This window comes from Cyprinus carpio, chromosome B6, assembly GCF_018340385.1.
Source record: "Cyprinus carpio isolate SPL01 chromosome B6, ASM1834038v1, whole genome shotgun sequence".
Taxonomy (NCBI): Eukaryota; Metazoa; Chordata; class Actinopteri; order Cypriniformes; family Cyprinidae; genus Cyprinus; species Cyprinus carpio.
The window spans coordinates 12716785-12744175 of NC_056602.1; the positions used below are offsets into that span (position 1 = coordinate 12716785).

At 37.1% G+C, this 27391-nt stretch overlaps 1 protein-coding gene across 1 annotated transcript in view; it reads left to right on the forward strand.

Moving 5' to 3' along the window:
* The window catches only part of prkcaa (protein kinase C, alpha, a), a 139367-nt gene that overhangs the window by 94481 nt on the left and 17495 nt on the right, over positions 1–27391 (forward strand). The window contains exons 4-12 of the mRNA XM_042725744.1: positions 552–663; positions 846–974; positions 7827–7983; positions 11670–11804; positions 12247–12340; positions 19422–19562; positions 20251–20424; positions 22550–22641; positions 22778–22840. Of these exons, the coding sequence (XP_042581678.1) occupies positions 552–663; positions 846–974; positions 7827–7983; positions 11670–11804; positions 12247–12340; positions 19422–19562; positions 20251–20424; positions 22550–22641; positions 22778–22840 (1097 nt within the window). The remainder of the gene's footprint in view (positions 1–551; positions 664–845; positions 975–7826; positions 7984–11669; positions 11805–12246; positions 12341–19421; positions 19563–20250; positions 20425–22549; positions 22642–22777; positions 22841–27391) is intronic.

The following is a 27391-nucleotide window of genomic DNA, read 5'->3' on the forward strand; positions in this document are numbered from 1 at the left end:
TTATCCTGACATCTTCACCCTTACACCCAGACTATACCAGATGCATTTGCTGATTTGATGCCCCTCTGCAGCTTGAATCTTGTTCAACACTGAACTTGTCACATTCCAACATTCCAGCCGATGTTCCAAATCCATTTGCCATGTTGTCGGAAGCAGTTTAGTATTTAAAAATTAGAATGGTTTATCTAGTTACTGTTGGTGACTCTGCAGGTATATTTACTTTTAATACACCACTCATGTTTGGTGTAGACAGGGACAATTCACACAATTATAGAGGCCAGTGTCACAGCATGAATTCACAACTTGTATGTCACATGGCATGATGAAGTTAATCACCATGGAATCTATACAATTTTGACCCAGATTAATTGAATTTTGGACATTTGAATTTTAAAATCTCATGAATCCTTTAAAGAAAAAATTATTTCATACAAAAGAGGCATAGAGAACATTTAGATGTGCTTCAGTCTCCTGTTCCTGCCTTTTGAGTTTTATCAGACCCAATCTCCTGACCTGTTCTCTCTTTCTTTTGAATTGTTTTATCTGTGTAGGACCCTAGAAGCAAGCACAAGTTTAAGATCCACACCTATGGCAGTCCCACGTTCTGTGACCACTGTGGATCTCTTCTGTATGGACTCATACACCAAGGGGTGAAATGTGACTGTAGGTACCATATTAAACTATTTATTGCCAAGGGGTGGTTCTAGGGTCAGTGGTTATTTGGGACTTTTCAATGTCGATGTACAGTATATGGAGTAATCATTTGAATAACTCATATTATATGTTACTATTATGTTAAAATATTATGTGTTCCTAAATACTCATAAATGTATGTGTGTTCACAGCCTGTGATATGAACGTCCATAAGCAATGTGTGATGAATGTGCCAAGCCTTTGTGGCACGGACCACACAGAGAGACGAGGACGTGTTTACTTGAAGATCGAGGTGATAGGAGACAAAATGCATGTCACAAGTGAGTTTCCATGTTCTTCATGGCCAATGGTGAAAAACATGTCAATGCTGTTCCATATCTGTTTCCCAAGGTGTCCTTCATGGTTCTGTATTTGGTCCAATGCTCTTTATTTGCTATATGCTTCCACTTAGTCTTTTGCATCTTTTACCAGCACACCCTCAGCTTTCAAGGCTATGCTGATTACAAACAAACGTTAACTTTTTGAATGTTAACTGGACATTAGTTCCCAACTCTCTGCCCTCTTCCTTTCACAATGTCAAGGTTTGAATGACCAGCAAATTCCTCAAAAGCAGATAAAATGTATTGTTAGTCAAATATTTTACAAGCTGTGTTCAAGTTGACAATTCTCTCACACAATCTCTCCATGACCTCTTTACCTTTTGAATTCAAAACTTGAAAATGCTTCTCTTTACATTGTGTTACTGTGGTTTCTATATCCAGTTATACCTGTTTTGTCCCAATACACTTGTATTCTTTTGTTTATGCATGCTTTGCTTTCATTATACTTTGTGCTGTTTAGGAATGCACCATACTTTGGGACATCATAAAGGTAACATAAAGAAAAGCAAAAATCTTGGTCAAAAATATGAATAGAAACCAAATGAGCTGTAACAGTTAAGATAAAAGAATCATTGACATGGAAAATAATCATATATAATGTAAACATTAATTGTGCACTATATTACTGTTCAAATATTATATTGCATATTCACAGTATATTTGCCACAAATGTGCTTGTACATTATAAAAATCGTTTGAGAGGTTTTTTATTTTTCTGCATATCATAATTATGTTAAAAAAAAAAAGATCATTACAGATTAATAATTAATAATTTATTTTTTCCCCTATATAATCAATGTACAATATTTTATTTCTTTTTTTGTTTGAGCCTCTTATTGTGAAGTCACACCACTTGGAGGAATGTGATGTAATTAATTTAAAATGATCTAAATTCATTCACATATAAATACAACACATTATTAGAGGATGTGAAAAATTATACAGGTTGCAACAATGGCCATGCAACCTGTATCATCATTACATATAAGCAACATCCATGGCATATACTGTGTATATATGAATTGTGCCATGGATGTTGCTTAAAGCATGCCAGTCAGCAATGTGAATCAGTCCATCAGTGAGTAGACAGTGGGTGGTCCGTTGTGCCATTTAAGGCAGAGGTTAGTGTCGTTGTAGATGTTCTGTGTGTTCTGTTTTTTTTCAGAGAAATTCCAAACGTTGCTACCCTGATACTCTGTGTTGTGTTGTCACCAGTATATTACCCTTAAAACATTACATTTTGTATGCATAGTATTTGTACAGCTGAGCTGAGCTCCTGTATTATAGCATTACTTTCAGTAGAAGAGCCTGAAGGCCCCGGTCTTCAGATCCACACATTCAGAGTCTGGAGTGTGGGAGCTGCACCTGCACAATCAGCCTGATTACAACATGCCAGCTAACTGCACACACACAGCTGCAGTGTGACGTTCACTGGTTGAGAAAGAAAATGCCATTAGCAGAATGTCAGACTGATGAGTTCAAGAATAGATCACAGGCTGCATTCACACTCACTGTGTGAGTGTGCATGCATGCGCGAGTGCACTAAAAGAGGGCTTTGTTTGCTTGTTGGTAGGGCTGTACCATATGACAATATATATAGGATGGACGAAATAAAAAGTCTATCGTTTTATATTATGCTTATATCGTTTATTTTGCGGTGTCCCAAAATACATTGTTTAATACTTTTTCATCATTTGGATGACTGCGATCTTTACACGCCATCACGGAACCAGTGCTTGAGAACGAGCAGCCAGGAGAGGAGCTTGTTCCTAAATGAGAGACTACATCTGTAGTATGGACACGAGTTTCTAAGCACTGCAGTTTTAAATTAACTGATTAAGCCGTTGAAACACAAACAACAGAATGTGTGTGCCATCTCTGTTTCTGTGTGAGAGGAGTGTACATTTTTTGTCGCTTTATTGGCTTTGAACGATTACATAAACACTTATATGCGTCATAATACCCCTCTTTGCAAGTATCCTCATAAACACCGTGATTTAGGTCTTAAAAGAGAGTAAACATCTGAAAAAGAAAATGCATATGTAACAGTATATTGGATCCGGACTTCGGTCTTAAAGGGAAAGCTGTCCAATATTCGTCCTGTCTGCAATTTATATTAATCAAACAACAGTGAGAGAAAATATCTTACTGCTTTTGACTAAATCACTTTTATAACTTTAATAAGAAGAAATTAAAATATATTAATGATAATTTTTATATATATATATATATATATATATATATATATATATATATATATATATATAATCTATACATAATACATGTGTTAATTATATCTATCTATCTGTAGATAAATATAATTAACACAGTGAAGACTAATTAATTTACACAATGTATGTAGCATTTTATTTATTCTTATTTAATTATATGTTTTTTTGTCCTATTGCTTGCAATTAGTTTCTTATCAGTATTTCATCACTGTCTATTCATCCACAGTGAGCTTGAGGTTTTTTTTTTTTTGGTCTCTTTTTAGGCTTGTATTAGTTTGATATTGACATTGGTGATAAGGATTATGAAAATTCTATGGTATCAAAGATTTTAATATCATAAAAATCTTTTTAAAAGAACAAATAATCGTGATATAAAATTATTCATATCGTGATATAAGATTTGATATACATTTTGTAAGATCAAAAGTTGCATCAGTTAACATTAGTTAATGCACTGTGAACTAACATGAACATTAACTAATTAACTAACATTAATAAAGATTAATGCTGTAAAAATATATTGTTCATTGTTAGTTCATGTTAATTAATGCATTACCTAAGTGTTACCATTAATATTATCAATCCTATTCCAGTATGGCAATGTCCCTATACACAGATCAGCCATAATATTAAAACCACTGACACCACTGATGAAGAGAATAACATTGATTATATTGAATATATCAGATATATTAGGCAGCAAGTGAACAGTCGATTCTTGAATTTCATATGTTGAAAGAAGGAAAAATGTGAAAAGATCTGAGTGACAAGATATTGATGGCTAGACGACTGGGTAAAAGCATCTGCAAAATGACAAATCTTATTGGGTATTTCCTGTATGTAGTAGTTAAGACCTACCAAAAGTGGTGCAAGAAAGGGTCAGACACTCTTGTTGAGTGATAGGCCCTGGCTCATTGTTCCAATTCATCACAAAGGTGCTTCGGTAGAGCTTCAGGCCAGGGCCAATTAAGTTCTTCCACACAAGACACAGTCATTTTATTTTTACATGGACCTTATGTTTTAGACACAGGCATTGTCATTTTGTATAAAGACCCTCCTCAAACTGTTGCATCAATGTTGGAAGCACAAAATTCTCTTAAATGCCATTGTGTGTTCTAGCATGAAGATTTGACATCACTGGAAGGAGATGTCCACATACTTTTGGCCATATTGTGTACTGTACTTCCATGTTCAAGATATCTAATCCATCATGCATCACGCCTCTGAAGGGACCTTAGAGTGCAGTTCTCTTAAGAGAGCTATGAAATATTTACTCTTAGATGAGGATAAATATGCCAGCAATTTTTTTTGCAGTGGTGGCCCAAGGAAAGAACACAAAGCTTTTTCCCTCTTTTCCTTGATTATCTGTTTGTAGTTTATCGTCTTGAGCCACCATTTTCATACCGTACTTTCCCCCGAGAGTCTCAGCAGAAGAAAGAAAATGTTATGAAAGTTTTAGCTGAAGCATAATATGGACTGAAAGTTCTAATTTTGTTAAAACTTCTGACTGAAACTCCATTACTTTTCATACATCTGCATACTCGGTAACAGTATATCAATAATCATTAACTAAAACCTAAATTAAATTTTACTTAAAATGAACTAATGATGATTTAAGGCATGTACTAATCAAGAACTGACCTTAAGTATGACACAAAAATTCATCTGTAAATAATGACTACCTTGACTACAGGTTTGTTAGTTAATGTGTTAATTAATGTATTAATTAATTTTCACACAAGAATTCATAGGTCTCATTTTGTAGTTATAGTTCTCAAGTTCTTGATTAGTACATGCCTTAACTTATTAGCTCATACTGTATTTAAGTAATATATTAGTAGATTACTAGCTAATTAGTATATTAGTAGATGATTTATTTTCCTGTTTCCCTGCAGACAATTCATCAGCACAGCTGATGTTTGAGTCTTTTGTTTGAGCTGTGCCAGGCAAAATATTTCCTGGTCAGATGAGGTTTGTGTTGTGGTTGTGTGTTTAGAATGCCACATCCTTAGAAATGAGGTCCAGATCTTTACATCCTTTCAGAAGCATATCAAGTCAATAGCTATCTTGCTGTTTGTTTTCTTTTTAACTGATTTATTGTTGCTATTATACAAACCCAATTCCAAAAAAGTTGGGACACTGTACAAATTGTGAATGAAAACAATGCAATGATGTGGAAGTTTCAAATTTCAATATTTTATTCAGAATACAACATAGATGATATATCAAATGTTTAAACTGAGAAAATGTATAATTTTAACGGAAAAATACGTTGATTTTAAATTTCATGGCATCAACACATCTGTTACCACTGTGTAGCATCCCCTTTTCTTTTTATAACAGTCTGCAAACGTCTGGGGACTGAGGAGACAAGTTGCTCAAGTTTAGGAATAGGAATGTTGTCGCATTCTTGTCTAATACAGGCTTCTAGTTGCTCAACTGCCTTAGGTCTTCTTTGTCGCATCTTCCTCTTTATGATGCACCAAATGTTTTCTATGGGTGAAAGATCTGGACTGCAGGCTGGCCATTTCAGTACCCGGATCCTTCTTCTATGCAGCCATGATGTTGTAATTCATGCATTATGTGGTCTGGCATTGTCATGTCTTCCCTGAAAGAGACGACGTGCGGATGGGAGCATATGTTGTTCTAGAACTTGGATATACCTTTCAGCATTGATGTTGCCTTTCCAGATGTGTAAGCTGCCCATGCCACATGCACTCATGCAACCCCATACCATCAGAGATGCAGGCTTCTGAACTGAGCGCTGATAACAACTTGGGTTGTCCTTGTCCTCTTTAGTCCGGATCACATGGCATCCCAGTTTTCCAAAAAGAACTTCAAATTTTGATTTGTCTGACCACAGAACAGTTTTCCACTTTGCCACAGTCCATTTTAAATGAGCCTTGGCCCAGAGAAAACGCCTGTGCTTCTGAATAATGTTTTGATATGGCTTCTTTTTTGACCTATAGAGTTTTAGCCGGCAACGGCGAATGGCACGGTTAGGTGTTCACCGACAATGTTTTCTGGAAGTATTCCTGAACTCATGTTGTGATTTCCATTACAGTAGCATTCCTGTATGTGATGCAGTGCCGTCTAAGTGCCCGAAGATCACGGCATCCAGTATGGTTTTCCGGCCTTGACCCTTACGCACAGAGATTGTTCCAGATTCTCTGAATCTTTGGTTGATATTATGCACTGTATATGATGATAACTTCAAACTCTTTGCAATCTTTCTCTGAGAAACTCCTTTCTGATATTGCTCCACTATTTTTCGCCGCAGCATTGGGGGAATTGGTGATCCTCTGCCCATCTTGACTTTTGAGAGACACTGCCACTCTGAGAGGCTCCTTTTATACCAATCATGTTGCCAGTTGACCTAATAAGTTGCAAATTGGTCCTCCAGCTGTTCCTTATATGTACATTTATTTGTTATGGCCTCTTATTGCTACCTGTCCCAACTTTTTTGGAATGTGTAGCTCTCATGAAATCCAAAATGAGCCAATATTTGGCATGACATTTCAAAATGTCTCACATTCAACATTTGATATGTTATCTATATTCTATTGTGAATAAAATATAAGTTTATGAGATTTGTAAATTATTCCATTCCTTTTTTACTCACAATTTGTACAGTGTCCCAACTTTTTTGGAATCAGTTTTGTATGTTAATGTTGTATTTTCACTCTATTTAGTGTACTTGGATTTTGAATTTATGGTTTGTGGTATTGTATGGGTAATGTCACTGCAATAAAGTGCTTTTAAATTGAATTAATTTGAAGAGAGATAAGCAAACACAAATATGTTGGGTCATTAAAGTGTAGGGTGCCTCCTACCTGTCAAACAGTTCAGGCACTGATGTAGTCAATGTTGATATTTGCATTTTCAGACAGTGTGTTATGCAGTCCGTGTGAGTTGTATTCTGGCAATGTCTACTTAAAGTCCTTCAACAGATCCTCCGCTATGTATTAATTCGTTTTTTATTGTGCCCCATGTTTTTCATTGTATTCAATGATATAAATGTTAGTGGCACACCACATGTTTGCATTGGCCTTGTTGGTTGTGACATATTTGGATATTCAAAGTCTAACCTTTCTGTGGGTTTGAGTTTAAGGAAATGTGTAGCAGGTCTTTTCGTGTTGTCTTATGCATTGTGTGTGTTTGGTCATGTGTGATTATATAAAGTTATGCCCTAAACCAGACAAACAGTTATGGAATGCCTTCATATAAGATCAGTTCAACAAACTGAAAATCAGATCAACAAAGAGCATCAAAGACCTACATGTGCATTTCTGCTCTGACATCATCACCCTGATTTGGAGTGTTTTGTACCCTGATTATGATACTTAATCCAGTTGCTAACATTCATAGTCAATTCATATTGCATTGTAATTATCGTTTAAAGCCACTTCTTTAATATTATGTCACAGTTCATAGTTTATGTGGAGTTACGTTACCCTGAGACTTCAGTGTCATTACCTGCCCTCTGTTATTTACCTAGGTTTTATTTATTTTATTAATATATGTTCTGATGTCATCTCTTATTTGGCATGTTGTGTTGCAGTTGGGGAAGGCAAGAACTTGATTCCAATGGACCCGAATGGATTGTCTGATCCATATGTAAAACTCAAGTTGATTCCAGACCCTAAACATGAGACGAAACAGAAAACGAAAACCATCCGTTCTTCCCTGAATCCGGCTTGGAATGAGTCATTTACATTGTGAGTCGCAACATTTTATTACAGCCTAATATTTAGGATTAATGTGTCATTGGTGTTAGATTTACTGTTTGTGCATAAGCATTGTATTATTTATTGATTTTTACACAATGTGGTATTACTTGCTCTATAAAATATACTTCCATACAAGTATACTGTATCATCAGTTTTCATATATGGCGTTTCTTTATAGTGACTTCCACAGAGTAGATCTGTGTTCAAATCGATAAGGTCCTAAGTTCAAATCATTGAATTTTTAATCGGTGTGGGGGCACATTTAATTCTGTGACTTGATTTGTACTATATTATGCTATTATAATCTGTCCCCCATCCCTGTCCTTATTGGGTAAAGAATTGTTTTAATGGGCTGTCTGCTGATGCTATTTCTATGGTGGGGAAGCAGCCAAAGTGATAGGTGGTGGCAAAGAAAAGCACAAGGACTAGCACTGTTTAGTCGCATGCATTCAATCACATCTTATCCATTCAAACATATTTATGCAAATAACTTGGCTGTAAACAGATCGTCATAAACACAGCACAGTGATGCATCTGCACAGGTGGATGATGATGACATTGTAAATAAAAATGAAATAATTAAAGGTACACTATCTAATTGTTGGGGCTCTATCAGTTAATAAAAAAAAAAAAATAATAATTAAGTAAATAAAAAAACTTTGTAGCTGTAGCCACTTCTCTGTTTATGGATATTTAGTTCATGCAGGTAATAGGGCTGTAGTACTCAAGTCTGGTCTCAGACTCGAGTCTGGACTCGAGACATTTTTCTATTGTCTCGGACTTGTCTCAGACTCGTTGGTGTTTGCACTCTGACTTGTCTCGGACTTGGTCATTGGACTCGCAAAATGTTCTGATCGGTCTCGACCGAGTCCAGCAATATGCTTTTTTCCCCTTCAAAACAAAACCACATTTGCATGTCGCACCTGAAAGGCATGGAAAACGCTAGGTGCGCCGCTTTCTCCTTTTTTCCAAAGCACTCTGTAGCCTGCGCTCTACGCTTGCAGTCCCGTGGCGTCTGCCATTGCTAAGCAACCATGAGCTGATCTCCATGAAGACGCAGAAGTTTCAGCAAAGGATAAATGGATTTCCAGCACTAAAAATCCCTTGCAGTAGCTCTGCTACTAAATTCATTTAAAAAATGTCTGTCCTTGTACAGCTATGATCAGTTGTTTCTTCATCTTGGCTTAGCTTTCTTTTTTTCTTACGGAAAAGGATGAAGCTGATTCGTTGATTCTTATCACATGACCAGCGGTGCACTAGCTGCGTTCTGAAAAGTTTAGATGTTTCTAATTTAATTTCCTACCTGTTAGATTGTTTTATTAATGTCTACACCTACCCCAGCCTTAAACTTACCCTTTACAATAATGAAATACTAATAATGTTGTAAAGTGTGACAAAGATTACGCTGTATTTATGTGCGCATGCCCAGTAGCGCCAAATGTATCCCTTCTATCCCTTTGCGTGTGTGTGCTGCGCAAAGTCATCAATCATTTTGTTTTTTGGCCACAGACATGATGTCAGAAAAAGCAGCATTATAAAGTAAATAAAATGTAAATAAAGTACATAAAAAAATTATTTGATCCTACAGTTCCAAACTCGGTCCTAGAGGGTCGGTGTCCTTTAGAGTTTAGCTCCAACCCTAATTAAACACACTTGAACCAGCTAATCAAGCTCTTAATAGACACACTAGAAAGTTAAGGCCAGTTGGAGTTAAGGCCAGTTAAGGCCAGTTGGAGCTAAACTCTGCAGGGCATTGACCCTCCAGGGATCTAGTTTGGAGACCCCTGTCCTACAAAGTTTTTACTTTGCACATGCTTTCTGATCATTACAAATAATAATGTAAAATGATTTTCTTTGAATAGGAGATATGCTGTCTCTCGCATCACATACATTATCAATAGTTAAGTATGTAGCTTTGAAGAGGATACTTTTTTTCTCTCATTTGGACTTGGTCTTGACTTGGACTCTAAACTTTTGGACTTGGTCTTGACTCGGTCTCGACTAGTCCTGGTCTTGGACTTGTCTTGGACTCGACAAAGCTGGACTTGACTACAGCTCTAGCAGGTACTAGGCTTCTCTAGCAGGGATCGTCCCAGCAGGTCTACATTTGTGACCCTGGAACACAAAACCAGTCATAAGGGTCCGTTTTTTTAAATCAATCAATCAATAAATAAGCTTTCCACTGATGTATGGTTTGTTAGGAAAGGACAATATTTGGCCGAGATACAACTGTTTGAAAATCTGGAATCTGAAGGTGCAAAAAAAAAAAAAAAAAATTTGAGAAAATCGCCTTTAAATTTGTCCAAATTAAGTTCTTAGCTATGCATATTACTAATCAAAAATTAAGTTTTTATATATTTACAGTAGGAAATTTACAAAATATCTTCATGGAACACGATCTTTACTTAATGTCCTAATGATTTTTGGCATAAAAGTAAAATCAATAATTTTTACCCATACAATGTTTTTTTTTTTTTTTTTTTGGCTATTGCTACAATACCCCAGCGACGTAAGACTGGCTTTTGTGGTCCAGGATAACATTTACATTTATTAATTTGGCAGACACTTTTATCCAAAGCGACTTACTGTACAACTGAGGAATACAACAATTGATTTACTGTAAGATGGCAATAAACACCAGAAGTGCCTGTTATACAAGGTTTCAGTCATCGTTCAAATTATTAAAAGCTAGGACAGGAAGGGATAAGGATAGTAAGAGAACAGAAAAGGTGAAGGAATAGTTTTTTTGTTTTTTTTTTTAATGAGGAGGCAGTTAAATGCTCACTGAAAACATGAGTTTTCAGTACAACAACTGAAAAGCACAAGGACCAGCACCGTTTAGGTGCATGCATTCAATCACATCTTATCCATTCAAACATATTTATGCAAATAACTTGGCTGTAAACGGATTGTCATAAACACAGCAACTGATACAGTGATGCATCTGCGCAGGTGGATGATGACACTGTAAATAAAAATGAAATAATTAAAGGTACACTATCTAATTGTTTTATAACATGTTTTATAGAAGATTGTGAGGAGATTTGGCTGTCCGGATAGTGGTCTAAAATAGTGTGATTATAAGCACTTATTAGAGGCTCCCCAAAGTGATTTAGGATAAGACAAAAACACAGTTTGTATTCATTATGTACTCGCTCATTAAAACATTTAGTTAATTAAAAAACAAAGTTACCTAGTGCACCTTTAAAATTCAATAACGAGAAATTCATATTTGTGGAAATGTTTGCTTATATTTTACGCTTTAAATGTTTAACCAATGTGTGTCATCATTTGTCATCATGTGTTCATAATGTGGGTCTAAAACTGCATACATGAAGACAGTTTGACAGTCTTTTTATAAAGATGAGACAGCATTTAGGTGTGAGATCATGTTCACCTTTTGAAGGAATTTTTTAGCGACCCTTAAACTTTATTGTAATACCCTCACTATTTTAAATAGTTAGGCTATTTGGATTGTGTTTTCATGTTAATATTTACAATAAAAGTGATAGTAGTTACTGTAAAAAATGTTTAGCTTCTCTTGAGTTTTCATCTGAATAATCTGGCCCCTGAGCAGCTGAAATGACCTTTTTTAGAATATAATGGGGAGAGCGCTAATGCAATGCATCATCCTGGTCCGTGTGTGTGTCTGTCTGCCTATCTGTCTGTTTTAGTAAACTGAAGCCAACAGATAAGGACCGTCGGCTGTCTGTGGAGGTGTGGGACTGGGACAGAACCACCCGTAATGATTTCATGGGCTCAATGTCGTTTGGTGTGTCTGAGCTCATGAAATCCTCAGTGTGTGGATGGTAAGGATTTGTCTTTTTCTCACTGAACCATTTAAGTATCTGACAGGAAAAAGGTTTGGTCACTTGTTAAGCTGTCATTTCCTACTGTTATTAGATATGTCTCATTAGTTAAAAACCGACTTCAAAGCTGTGTAGTGCACTCTTATTTTAAACCTTAAACCCTAAAGAAGGCAAATTTGATGTTGTTGTTCACATAATCTTTCCCAAAATTGTATTTAAATTAAGATGTAAAAATGGTGCAACGAAGCCAGAACACCACTTCAGCCAATTAAGCAGACATGCTATGAAATATTAAATTATATAATGATATTATTTGGAGAAAAAAAAAAAATATTGCTTTACAGACTCTAAACAGAATGAATCATTGGTAAATAAACAGACCTGTATGGACTTCAAATGTGCTTTGATGAATACGCAGTCATAACTTTTGCCTGTGATGCAGGTTTAAAATGTTAAACCAGGAGGAGGGGGAGTACTACAATGTGCCTATTCCAGATGAAGATGATGAGAATACTGAGCTCCGACAAAAGTTTGAGGTGACTCTTTTATTATCCTTATGTGCAAACCCCATAAACTACTCTTGTGTTTGTTAAGAAAAGCTATTTTTGACATAAATGAAAAAAAGAATTGTGTTTGTGTCAAGAATTCAACCTGAGGCTGAACAAATAATAAATTAGTCTGTGGCTCTTACCAAACAGCTTATTATTTCTCAATTGCAAACAATAAGCTCTTGTGAATTAATCATAAAGAATGAGAATCAAATCATTATTTTAGAACAATTATTTTGTCTTTATTGACTAGGTAGATTGAGCAGGTTGGCAAACACCATCAATAAATTATTAGAGTGACCCTCAGGCCTAAAGACTCCAGAGAGAAACGGCAAATGTTTAGTGTGAAATACATTGTTATTATGTCAACAATAACATTACGTAACTTAGATTGTATATCTGTTTAGCATGTTAGCTGGAGCAGATCTGTCAGAATTTTAGCTGTTGTTTTTGTGTATACAGTGCCGTGAAATGGTTTTTGCCCCCTTACGTTTATTTTTGTTGTTGTTGTTGTTGTTGTTTTTGCATATGTCACACTTAAAAGTTACAAGCAGATGAAAAATTGTTGTTTTTTTATTGTTTTTTTTATTTCTAATATTTATGTGATATACGGTGCTGTGAAAAAGGTTTTGCCACTTCCATTTTTTTTTTTTTTTTGCATATTTGTGACACTTGCATGATTCAGATCATCAAACAAATTTTAATATTACACAAAGATAATGCAAGTAATGACAAAATGCAGTTTTTAAATGATGATTTCATTTATTAAGGCAAAAAAGCTGTCCAAACCTACCTGGCCATACGTGAAAAATTAATTGCCCCCTCCTGTTAAATTATGAAAGAACTGTGATTGACCACATTGTTTTAGAAAGCTGAGTTAAATTTCACTAGCCACGCCCAGGCCTGATTACTGCCAGACCTATTAAATCAAGAAACCACTTAAAAAGAACCTGTCTGACAAAGTAAAGCATGCTTAAAGAGCAACACATCATGCCGCAATCTAATGAGAAACAAAATAATTGACATGTATCAGTCTGGAAAGGGTTATAAAGCCATTTCTAAGGCTTTGGGACTCCAGTGAACCACGGTCAGAGCCATTATTCACAAATGGAGAAAACTTGGAACAGAGGTGAACCTTCCCAGGAGTGGGCTGACTACCAAAATTACTCCAAGAGTGCGACAACGACTCATCCAGGAGGTCATAAAAGAACCCAGAACAACATCTAAAGAACTGCAGGCTTCACTTGCTTGTCTCACATTTGCCAGAAAATATCTTGATTATCCCCAAGACTTTTAGGCAAATATTCTGTGGACTGATTAGACAAAAGTTATTTTTGGAAGTTGAGTGTCCCATTTTGGATGACTCGTAACCGCGGGTAACCGCGGGTGACCGCAGGCACCCGCTCATTTTGGATCAACCCGCGCATCACTGCCGGCTGTCAGTTTGTGACCTCAAGCTCAAGCAAAGTTGTTTTTGGAAGTTGGGTGTTGATTTTTGGATGGCTAGTAAACGTGTGATTGGCTCAATAAAAACAAATTTAAGGTTTTGGATTGAGATTAAATCCGATTGAGATACTGTGGCATGACCTTAAACAGTCCATTCATGCTCAAAAACCCTCCAATGTGGCTGAATTAAAACAATTCTGCTAAGAAGAGTGGCCCAGAATTCCTCCACAGTGATGTGAAAGACTCCTTGAAAGTTATCGCAAATGCTTGATTGCAGTTGTTGCTGCAAAGGGTGGCACAACCAGTTATTAGATTTAGGGGGCAATTACTTTTTCACAAAGTGGCAGGCAGCTTTGGACAGCCTTTTTCCCTTAATAAATGAAATAATTATTTCAAAACTGCATTTTGTATTTACTTGTATTATTTGTGTAATATTAAAATTTGTTTGATGATCTGAATCATTCAAGTGTCACAAATATGCAAAAAAAAAAAAAAAAGGAAGTGGCAAAACCTTTTTCACAGCACAGTATGTCAGATATATTGTTGCACTGGAAACATGATTAGGAGATATACATTTTTCATCTGCTCGTAACTTTCCTGAGACACATACTGTGGATGCTTGTACACATAAATACAGCACAGCTGCCTTGAAGCTGTTTATGTCTACGTGACTCATAAAACATTTAAAGCTAGTTACACACTAGACGAGAAACGCATTGGCACGTCAGTCACCATTGGCTTTGAGAATCAGTTTTCTAGTAATTTTTTTTGTTTTGCCAGATGATGGCAGTCATAATTTTCTTGTCATTTTTGCCTGTTTTAATTAGATGATGTTGAAATCCCACCACCATATGTCATCCTGTGCTTGAGGAGCTAAACATAATCAAATCCACTTTTTTTGAGAATTAGATTGATATGATCTATTGTGAGAAGCAAAGTGGAAAATCTATAGTTAGTTTCTGTTTACCTTTTGCAGGACAGCATCATTTAAAGCAATACAAATGCTTGAAGGTTCATTGGGTGCTGTGGGTTGAATGTACCCATAGCCTTTTAAGCAAACAAAGGAATGGAATGGAATATATAGTAATATTATTTTGGGGGGAGAGACTATTGAAAATAAAATACTATGAAAAAAAACCTATTTGATAAAGGATTTTAATTGCCAGCGTCTCACTAGCTGATTTTTCCGAATGTAATTATTTTTCTGTGCATGAACATATTCTTTCTATGACAAATACCTATCTCATAGATTTAAGTCAGTTTATTACAACACTTCATGTTCGTGCAATGCTCCTGTTGTTTTTCTTTCACAAGCTTCACTTATTTGTAAATCAGATAGAGAATTCAGAGGCAGCTGCTTATTATGCCCCTCTTTCATTTTTAATCAATGTGTGTGTGACAGACCTCCAACTGAAATGGTCAAGATTTCATCAAAAACAGTCGGCAGGTTAGAAACCCCCCTACCGAAAGTTAGTTCATAAGTTGGCTAGTGAGACGCCCCATTTACCCAGACTTTCTCAATTCATCCACATGCTAAGTACTTTGCCAGAGATAAGTGGCCATAATTGTGGTTGGGAAGATTAGATAATTATTGTCTTTTCCTTTTCACGCATATGTGTGTTACCTGTCTGCATGCATATCTCTGTTTACCCCTCTCATGTGGTTTCAGGATCAGACTTTAGAGGACCTTGAACAGGTGCGTGTCAGCAGCAGCATTCAAATATGTGTTGATTGGCTGGCTGGTTTTATCTGCATCACTTTTTTTATTTAATGGATGCTACATTAATCCAGCTTCATCTTAAAGTATGTGAGAGTGTTTTGCAGACCTTTTGCAGAGAATACTTGTTGTGTGTGCCTGCTCATGTGGCAGTGATAGGTTTCTGATATAGAGGTATGCATAGACTTGGGAATTAATTTTGCTGCAGGGAGAGGGTAAAGGTATTACAAAGGTAATTATAAAAAATATAAAAACAATGCCCAATGTCTTTAACCTTCTGGTATTCTTCATTAAGGGGTCACACTGATGATCCTCAGTAGAGGTCGGCCGATAGTGGATTTTGCCGATACCGATAGCTAGGTTGGACCACACTGGCCGATACCGATTAATTAACCGATAGTTTTTAAAATGGGTACTGAACAAAAACTAAAATAGTGCTTAATTTAAAAAAAACAACAACAACACAGTACTGAATCATACTAGTAGTAGTAATAATGGTGTTTTAGCATGTCTAATTATTTGAATCCATAAAACAACTTAATTTATTAATTTTTTTCTTAAAGAAGCCTTATGATTTTTTCCCCTCAAAAATTCTGTGTTTTGTATTAAAAAAAATTCTGGTTATCAAATGAAGGCATGAAACATTAATTTCATTTATCTTTTAATTACTGAAAATTAAGCAAACTTTTTTTGGCAAACAAAGGGGATTTACTATTCAAATTAAAACATGGAAGAAATGTTGTGTGATTATTCCTTAAAAAATAATGTTTGTTTCATTTTAGTAGTAGTAGTAGTAGGCTATGTACATTCTACTGAAAAATAGACCGGCCTTTTATTTTGACGGGTTTCCGTGAATACCTTTACAGGTCTGTGTATGTGATATGAGGCTAGTTTTACCCAAATCAAACAGTCAGAAGCTCATGAAAGCGTTCTCAGAGCAGTTCTGGAGATGTTGTTCATATGTTTACGTCCTCATTTAGAGACAACAGAAGCTGAAATCACCGCGAGCGTCACACATTCTTCAGTATAAATGAAACCTCGCATCTGCATCATTCATTAGAGTCACGCAGAACATGCAGGATTCATATTTAAATCGACTTCCGCACAATGTATACTCTCACACTTTAACTGCTTCTATTCTTGAACACTTAATGATTATCTAATCAAAATAAAAGAGCAGCGCTGAGTCTAGGAGAACTCACCGGTATCACACACACTCCAGACGCGTCGCATTCAACTTGAGCAGCGGTCTAAAACAGTTCATTTATTCACCAAACGGACACAAGGTTACTTCAAGAATGAACAATGAGGCATAGATAAGTTTGAAGTTCAGTGTTTAAAAAAACGGAGCAAACGGAAAGAGCGATCTATATTATAGATCTATAAATGAAGCGAATGACTTTATTAGAGCCACAGAAAGACAAACGTTTCGATGAAAATGCTCAATATACAATTCATTGTGTACATTAACAATGATTCGGGGCGAATATAATGCAATTTAATGGAAAACTATGTGAATGGCGCTCTGTGGCACGGCAGGATTTTCTGTCAGCTGCATTTAAATCCGGGTCTGAAGTTTCTCGCTCTGTCCATCGTGCAGCGTCATGTGTCTGAACAAACAGCACGTGCTGTCAGTGATTTCAACCACTAGAGGCTGCTCTTGCACTGTATAATGAAAACAGACCCTTCTCAGCCGGTCAAGCAACGGATGCAACCTGGAAAACTATCGGCATGGATTTTTGCCGATAACCGAATGTTCCAGCAATCAACTATCGGTGCTGATTAATCGGCAAAACTGATACATCAGTCGACCTCTACTCCTCAGTGGTCAAAACAGGCTGAGACAATAAGTGTAGGGTGGAAAAAAGTTCTCCCAGATGAAGTAGCTAAAATTTGAAGACATTAAATATGTGAGATGTGAAAACTCTTGCTTTATGAGTCTTTCAGCTTTTTTCACATAAATGACATCTCAAAGAACTTTCAGCTGGAGCTTAGGTAACAGCCTCGATCACATTGTTGTTGTTAGGGAGTTTGATCTTTGTTGGCAACCTTAATAAGCACCTTCCCCCTGAGAACAGTTACCTTCATGCCATCTTGATCCAGTCAAATCTGCTGCATCACAAAACTTGCATCGTCGTGAATATCGGCACTTTGTGCCCCTGGCTCTGGTGGCTCTGCTAACAGATTGAGGTCTTACTCACTTGGTCTGTCCCACTGTAGAGGCACTGTGTAATATGTTTTCCACCACTGCATAATCATGAAGTGCTTCTCACTGAAGCATTTACATTACATTGAGTCATTAAGCAGACACTTTTTTCCAAAGCAACTTCAGGACAAACCATCAAAACCAACAAAAGAGCAAGTCATTACACTTCAAGGAACCCAGTACACCTGGCTTTTGGAGTGCTCAAAAGCTGTTTAACAACACAAAAGGATAAATAAGGTTCTTCACTTCAGCGATTCCTTATAGAGGCATTCAGTCTTTGCTCTGGTGTTTCTCGTCACTGGAAAGGAAGGAAAGGAGGGAACTTGTGGCTAAGTATGGTGACCCATACTTGGAATTTATGCTCTGCATTTCACCCATCCAAGTGCACACACACACCCGGAGCAGTGAGCAGCCAATGCTGCGGCGCTGGGGGAGCAGTTGGGGGTACGGTGCCTTACTCAAAGGTTTCACCTCAGTTGTGGTATTTAGGGTGGCGAGAGCGCTGGACATTCACTCACCCCACCTACAATCCCTGCTGGACCTGAGATTCGAACCTGCGACCTTTGGGTTACAAGCCTGACTCTCTAACCATTAGGCCACGACTGAACATCCATGCCACCTACAAACCCATGCCCCCACCCACCCCCCCACCCCTTCGAAATTTTCCATATTCACCATCTCGTCGGACACGTCACTATGAGGCCAACTACTTCATCACAATCAAACTTTGACTTCTAGAGCATCTTGTTTGGATGACTTCCCTATCAACCCAATCTATGCCCTAAACAGGACATTCGAAGTGTGCAAATGTGCAAAAAGAACTTTTGAAAATTGTCCCAATATATTATTGGCTCCATACATTCAGTAGGAAGGTAAGTTACGCAAAATCAGATATTCTTCAATTAAGAATACAGCGCTGCTGTTGTAGTTTGAGCTCAAGGCCATCCAGTCTAGCTTGGCAGAGAATCTTGTCTTGCTGAATGACTTCTGCATGCTGTGATGGAAAGAATTTCATCTGCCTTGGTTAAATGTATGGGCACTACCCAGAATTCATCAAAGAGGTAGATTTAGAATGAGCCTTGCTGTGTATGGATTGTTATAGGACACTGGTAGGAAATGCAGATGATGCTGCAAATGGATTATGCTCAATTGGGCTGCATCTCTAAAAGTTTAATGGACCTTAATCAGGGTAGATTTAAAATTACTAAATTACTACTAGGTAAAATGACTATTATTATTTTATTTTTATTTTTATTTTTTCGCATATGTTAGCCATGAAGTCTGGTCAAGGGGTTGTAATGGTTTTTGTTGTTGTTGTTGTTTGTTTTCGACTTTGCTGTCAGTTGTTGAGCTGGCGCAACATTGAAAATATGTTTTTCCAAAGCAGTTCCTGGTGGGCAACTTTGACAAACATTATGTGAAATTTAGACTTAATATAGTTAAGATTGTACAACCTGTTGAATGGACTGTGCATTTTTCTCCATCACAGCCTCATTTTTATTTGCCAACAAAAAAAAAAAAAAAAGAAGAAGAAGAAGAAGAAGATTTATATGGTTTATTCTAGGATTTTTTTTTTTTCGCATGACAGAAAACGTGTTCCAGCTCCATCTTAACTGCATATGGAATTCCAAGTGCATCATAAAAAAAAGTTTGTCTGTAGTTCTGGCTTGTTTTTACAGCTATTGTATGTCTGTGTGCAGAAAGCCAAATTGGGTCCAGGCAAAAAAAACATCACCAATTTGGATGACAGTGGGTCCACTTTACCCTCAAGCAGTTTGGACAGTGTCAAGCTCACAGACTTTAATTTCTTGACAGTATTGGGAAAAGGCAGTTTTGGAAAGGTGAGTTACCAATCACTTTCCTATAATTAGGTGTATTAATAATTGCATAGCAGTTTTTACTCTCAATTGTACAATTGGTACTCCCATATGGAGTGCGTATGGTAGTGTTTATGGAGCATATGGACAGTAAAATATCCCAGTTTACAGTCCCAGGATATTGTGCTTATGACTTTTCCTAACGTTCTGTTTAAATATCCTCTAAATGTATTGATTTATTTATTGAATTTTACTTTATTTCTTTTTTTTTTCTTCTTTTTTTTGGACAATTGCCATTATCTACATTTTAAAAGGCACTCTTACTCGTACTTAATTTAAATTGATTGTTAAATCAACTGAATTGTAATCTTTTAATCATAAGTGTTGTAAATGATTGCTTTTTTACCCATAAATTTAAACATATTAACTGAATACCAGTATTTATTTGTTTTTTATTGTTGTTTAAAATACAGTATATACTGTAGAAACTTTATACTGTGATTTTGGGTGCTCCCTTTCTTGGCTTGGTTTTTCTGAAAAATGCGGCTTACCTAGTAGAATAAAAAATAACATTAAAAATAAAGATGTGTTTTCAAAACATATGTAAGAGAAAATTATGTTTTTTTCTTTCTCAGTGAAATTTAGTATGATATTTTAGGTATGCTAATGGTCCTTACTGGCAGTTTGAGCTTTTGCTATTCTCAATACTCAGGTGATGCTGGCTGAGATGAAGTCTTCTGATGAGCTATATGCTATAAAGATCCTGAAGAAGGATGTGGTCATCCAGGATGATGATGTTGAATGCACCATGGTTGAGAAGAGGGTTCTGGCTCAACAGGACAAACCTCCATTCCTCACACACCTCCACTCCTGCTTTCAGACTGTGGTGAGGAACTCTCTCCATAAATTAACATTTATGCATTTGGTAGTAATTTTTACTCAAATAATTTACTTTTACATTATTTTGTAATCAAACCCATGATGATCTACTGTTTGTGCAAGATTTTTATCTTTATCAGTCAAATATTCTATAACCAGACACAGTTGGACTGGCAGGCACATATTATACAATTTACAAGGGTGTATCAACCATTATTAGAAAAGAAAAATAAAATAGCAAATGAAAATTGTAGCCAGCCACACATAACTGGTGACTGAGAACAAACAGAAGCCTATGTTAACCAGTTGTAATGGCTGTGGGCTAAATGGTAGTCCCACTAATGGCACTCCCAAACCAAGCATCCGCCTTTCAGCAAATCAGAGTCCCTTAGGATTGAATACTTTTTTGTTATTGTTGTTTGTTTGTTTATGTTCTTTGGCAACTGAAATAGACTTTTTTGCAAAAAGTAGGGCCACTGTAAATGTATAAATTTTGTTTGTCAAGTTTAAAATATAGTTTAGTATTATAAAAAAAAAAAAAAAAGAAAAGAAAAGAAAAGAAAAGAAAAGAAAAGAAAAGAAAAGAAAAGAAAAGAAAAGAAAAATTACCATATTGAAAAATTACCATATGTTTCTGGCTGTGCAGCATTTTTTTTTTTTTACGTAAAATGTGTAAATATGTAAAGACATAAAGGGAGCAAAATAAATTGAACTGTAAAGCAACATACAGCTAAATAAAAATAGGGCAATTACATAGATTTGAAAAGTTTCTACTGTTTGAGTTTTTGGAAACATATTTAAAAAGGTTTCTATAAATCAACAAAATCAGTGGCATTCTCAATTTAAGGTTAAAATTTTTATAAAGTTAAGTATATATTGCTTGCTTGATACTTACCTATATGGACTTAATATTGTATGATGACATGTTTTTAAATAAAGGTTAAGTTTTATTAAATTTTAATAGTCACATTTAATTCAAATTCTATCCACAAAGATTTTATGCACAGAGCATTTACAGAACATTTTAATAAAGACACCAGTATCACGTTCAAGTGAAAAGCATAAAAAATAAGAAACCCTAAGTAAGAGTCCAAAGAAGACAAACAAAAACTGCTTAGGCAATAGTGACCTCTGATGGTGAGGTGATTGTACCACATTTTTTATGACAGAAAGAAAAATGAAAGAGACACAGCCATAAGCAGATCTACTGGAGAGATGCATTGCATCCACATCCAACCATAATAAGTAATCAATACAAGTATCAATAACATTCACAGACCAACAAAAATGTATGTTAAAGCTTATAATAATCCACCAAAGGACAAGTTGATTCACCAAATGAAAGTTAACAATAATACTACATCGCTGAATAAGTCAAGAAAGATAAAATCCTAGACAGTAGAATAGATTAAATTTTTAAGTCTGGAAAAGTTGTCAGTAGTTGGTGAATGTCATCCAGTCTGCAGAATCTGTAATATGATGTATGTATGTGTGTGTGTGTGTGTGTGTAGGTGCTCTTGTTTTTGTGACATATCAGGACACAACTCTGTATAATGACATGGGTATGACACAGGTATTACAAGGAGAGGGTGACTTATGAGGACATAACCCATGTCCCCATTTTTCAAAAAGCTTATAAATCATACAGAATTAGTTTTTTTTTTTTTTTTTTTTTTTTTTGAGAAAGTAAAAATGCACAAAGTTTCGTGTAAGGGTTAGGTTTAGGGGTAGGGTTGGTGAAGGGCGATAGAATATACAGTTTCTACAGTATAAAAACCATTACGCCTATGGGATGTCCCCACTTTTCACAAAAACAAACGTGTGTGTGTGTGTGTGTGTGTGTGTGTGTGTGTGTGTGTGTGTGTGTGTGTGTGTGTGTGTGGGTGTTATGTTCCAATGATGGCCATTTTTTCTGCAGTTGTTTACAAAGTTGTGTGGGATATAAATGTGTGATGCCAAGTGTTTTAAAATATGTTCTTAAACAACAGAAGTGCATTTTCAACTGAATTAATATTACCATTGAACAATATTGCAATAGGATTTTACACTTAGACATAGCCTTTCAGAAAAGACCAGCATTAAAGTTTATCTGAACCATTTTCTGTATTGTTTTTTATATGTTTTTGTCATAGGATCGTCTGTATTTCGTGATGGAGTATGTTAATGGTGGTGATCTGATGTACCACATCCAGCAAGTGGGCAAATTTAAGGAGCCACAAGCAGTGTAAGTCGCTCTCTCATTGTGTTTATATGTCTTCAGTAGGTATTTCTGGTTTTGGACTTTAAAGCATATATCACTTTATGTTTGTTTGTAGATGAATTTGTAGGTGAATTTACGTAAAATAATCTGCTTGTTGCAGGTTCTACGCTGCAGAGATTGCTGTTGGGCTTTTTTTCTTGCACAAGAAAGGAGTCATATACAGGTAGGGTTGTCACCTTCAGCTAGGTAAAATAAGGCACACCAATTCATGACCCTAGCATGCTAATAACATGCTTATCATGCTACAATAGGTGGACAACCAAAATGCCTAATGCATAATACATAAAAAATGTGTGTACCGCCGCCGCAGGGCCATGGCGTTAACTGCAAGTCAGTTGCATGTTGAAGTCGTTCACGAAACTACCGCCAGGTGGCGCAAAGGGACAGTTTGCAAACTGACTGGAATTATATGTTGTTTTGTAAATGGAGAAGAAATAACGAAATAAAAATGTTATTATAATATAACATTATGACATCCTTAAAAATCATTAGAAAATGAATTTAAAATAAATTCTTAGAAAGTTAATTTCAAAATGTAAGATAGTCATATAGGCTGCAGCCTAATGCATCAAAAAAAAAAAAGTAATTTACACAAAGGCTCTTACTGCATGTTATGGTTATTAAACATTCATTATGAAACCATTAAAACTACACAATTTCCTTATGTTGTATTAAGTGGCTTTCATTTCGATCTACAGGCTAATGAAAGTTTTTGAACGGAAAATCCTGACCTTGGCCACTAGTCCACTGTACAAGCATACATATCGACGTGTACAAGGCTGCACGTTCATGAGACTTTATTCGCGTCACAATTTTCTCTGACTCACACCATAAAAATAAATAAATAAATAAATAATAATAATAATAATAATAAAAACCTTGAACAAAATAAGTTGTGAGAAATCAAGAATAATACTAAACCTGCAACATGAAAAACAAGAAATCATACAAAAAATGCGATATTAACTTGGAATATATAATTATATTTAAGGATGTGTGCATTATGCCATAAAAAATAAAACAATTGAAAAAGTGGCTTATTGTTGCATGCTATAGGCTAGGCCTAGTTCTAACACATATTTTGGCACTATAGTCATACTAATGTCACAAATTATAAAAGGCTTGAAACTTACATTTAATAATTTGCTTATTTATTTCAGCAGGTCACACATATTTATTCATTATCTGGCCTTTTTTTAACACATTTTATTCCCATATACAGAGCCCATGACATGCCGAAAATTATGTCCACGTATTAAGAAATTTATCACATTTTATCGTTCCTTTGTATTAATTAAAATGTGTTTAAATAATAATTAATCCATTTAAAATAAATAAATAAATAATACGGTTTTGTATATAGAATTTGGCCGTGCGGGAGATTGGGGGAATTCATAAAATGAAAAAAAAATAATAATCTGCGGTCTCTGTGTGAACGTCGATTTCGGGCTGAAATGCAAAGCTCTAAAAGCAGGTGCAGTTTAGCTTTCCCATGTCAGAAACTGATGGTTTATATTCACAGTAAGCTACATATAATACATATAAGACTGAATCCATGAAGGGCTAATAATGACAGTAAAACGTTAATATTATCGCGCTTTGAACAAGCTGAAACCAGGCGGATCACATCAGATATTGCAAAGAGAACAGAGAGAAATAATTATTATTATAGCAAAAAAGTGTATTTGTTCCATTAATAATTTTTATGTGAGGTTGAAAAAATAAACGGTGCTATTACCATCGGTGCTATAAGTCAGTATTAAAGGCTATTAATCAAAAGCAGCATCAAAAAGCAGCTTGATCACTGGCAGTCCAGTTCATATATATATATATATATATATATATATATATATATATATATATATATATATATATATATATATATTAGGCCTATAAGATCAGCATTATCTGCTTGATGACACTGTTATTTTTATCATTGTGAAGTGAGATGAATGAAGAGGGCGTCTGTCTTGCGCAAACACGCAATGGAAAAGGGAAGTTTTGTTTATCAAGTTAATGGTTAATGGTCCAGTGATAGAAGTGATTTCAGAAATCCCGATTGTGGGGATAAATTTATATTATATATAAAATTTTATTACAAATATATAATATCATAATAAATAATATATAAAATGATTAATAGAGATGTGTGTATTCTGCAGTTCGCTGTTTTTTTTTTTTTTTTTTTTTTTTTTTTTGTATTTTAGATAGAGTGTGTCCATTTTACACTGAGCATCCAGTGTGACTGAATTAAGTCCAGCTGGAGGGGGTTGGGGTTTGGGGTTAGTTCTGTATAGCTTGTGGCGGTTGAAATAAAGATGTGAATCTCTTGCTCTTTCATATGGGGAGTGTCTGCTCAGCATTTTAAACTTGCAGAGCAGGTTTAGTCAAAGTGTGTATTACATACAGACGGCATACAGAATATTACGTACAATATAATATGGTTTGTTTTTTCTCAGGAGACATGAGGCGCCTCTGAGAGAGAAACAAAGAAACTGGCTAAAGAGACGCTCATCTGCCAAAGAGAAAAAAATTTGTTCTTAATGTGCTGCTTTGTACTATTTTCAGTCTTGCACTGTTTTAATTGTACTGCAATACTGCAGTCGTTTTGGCAATACACATGTAAAAATATATTGCAGTAATAATAAACATCCCAAGACGTTAGGCCTAATTATTTTTAGTTTCATTATTGGGCAATTCCAGCAAAAAAGCGACGTAGATCACCACAAGTTCTCTGGGTGGTGCGATGTCCACGCTTGTGGCTGTGTCTGGCAGACATGAGGGATGCCGACAAGGTTCGGTTCCTCAATGCCCCTGTGTCCCAGACTGGCCTCTTTGGCGACGCAGTCGAGAGCTTTGCCCAGCAGTTCTTGGCTGCCCAGAAGCAGACTGAGGCGATCCGACACATCCTGCCCCGGCGGGCAGCTGCTGCCTCTACCTGTCTGCCGGCTGCAGTGCCCCAGCCTGCTTGTCACCGAGGGCAGGCCCCCTCGTTCACCCCCACTTCCGCACCGCATCCGCATCAGCCTCCAGCAAAGCAGCGTCGTGTAGCCGGCGTAGGCGGGCCGCCCTGCCTGTCCAGGCCCCTGTCAAACCTGGCGGCAAGTGGAAGAGCAAGTGGCCCTGAGACAGGCAACACAGAGATGGAGGGATCTGCTCTTCGAAAATTGGTGAATGCACCACTCCCTCCCCTGGAGGAGGGCCGGGTGGAGAATCTTTTGTTCTGTTTTTTCCTGCTGTTGGCCTCAAATTCTTGACGAAAGTGTACGGAGAGTTACGAATGGCCAAACGCCGGACAACACTCATCCTCCTCCTTCGCTAGATGGCAACAGCGGGCGGTTCGAGAGCGTCAACACAGGCCCTACTCATGCTCCCTCTGCCAACCTTTGGAACCAGGTGAGCTTTGCACACCAACCTCACACCCCTAACTGGCCCGCTCACAAGCCGCCCGAGTTGGGTCCCTGTGTTCCACCAGGCTGCCCCACTGCAGGTATGGCTGTGGTTCTGCTGGTCCCACTTGTACGGTTTATGGGCACCTGGTCAGCGCTACCCAGCCTATCTTGCTGGCTTCTGCAGACCATCAGCCTCAGCTATGCGATTTAGTTCACCCGGCGTCCCCCCAAGTTCAGCGGTATCTGCTTCACTACAGTGAAAGTGGCCGATGCCCCTGTTCTGCGGGCAGAGATCACAGTCCTACTGGTGAATGATGCGATAGAGCCGGTCTATCCAGCCGATATGAGCTTTACAGTCCTTACATCATTGTACCCAAGAAAGGTTACGGGTTACGGCCAATCTTGGATCTGCGAGTTTTGAACCAGTCCCCTTCATCGGTTACCATTCAAGATGTTGATGCAGAAACGTATCTTCGGGTGCGTCCCCCCCCGAGATTGGTTTGCAGCGATCGACCTGAAGGACGATTATTTGATTATTATCCCTGTTCGCGTGCATTCATTTGTCGATCCTTCCACGCCACATACCATTTCTGCGGTTTGCGTCGAAGGACGGGCATAACAGTACAAGGTCCTGCCCTTTGGGCTGTCCCCATCTCACTGTGTCTTCACGAAAGTCGCAGAGGTGGCTCTTGTTCCCCTCAGAGATCAGGGTGTTCTCATTCTCAACTATCTAGAAGACTGGCTTATACTAGCACAGTCTCGGGATCAGTTGTGCGAGCACAGGGACCTGGTGCTCTGGCACCTCAGCCTGTTGGGCCTTCGGGTCAACTGGGAAAAGAGCAAACTCTCCCCAACGCAGAGGATCTCTTTTCTCGGTATGGAGTTGGATTCGGTTGAACAGACAGCGCACCTCACAGAAGAATGTGCGCGGCCAGTGCTAGCCTGCTTGAATACGTTCAAGGACAGGACAGTGGTCCCACTGTAACTTTTTCAGAGGCTCCTGGGGCATATGGCGGTCACAGCAGCACTTACACCGCTCGGCCTGTTACAAATGAGACCGCTCCAGCACTGGCTTTATGGCCGAGTCCTGAGGTGAATGTGGAAGTGCAGCACTCACCTGGTCCAAGTTACACCGGCCTGTCGCCAAACCTTTCACCCCGTGGTCAGATCTTGCATTCCTCTGGGCAGGGGTCCCCCTAGAACAGATCTCCAGACATGCTGTGGTTTACACAAATGCCTCCACCTCCAGCTGGGGGGCCACGTACAACGGCAAGCACGTGCTGGTCCAAACTGACAACACAGCGACTGTTGCGTACATCAAG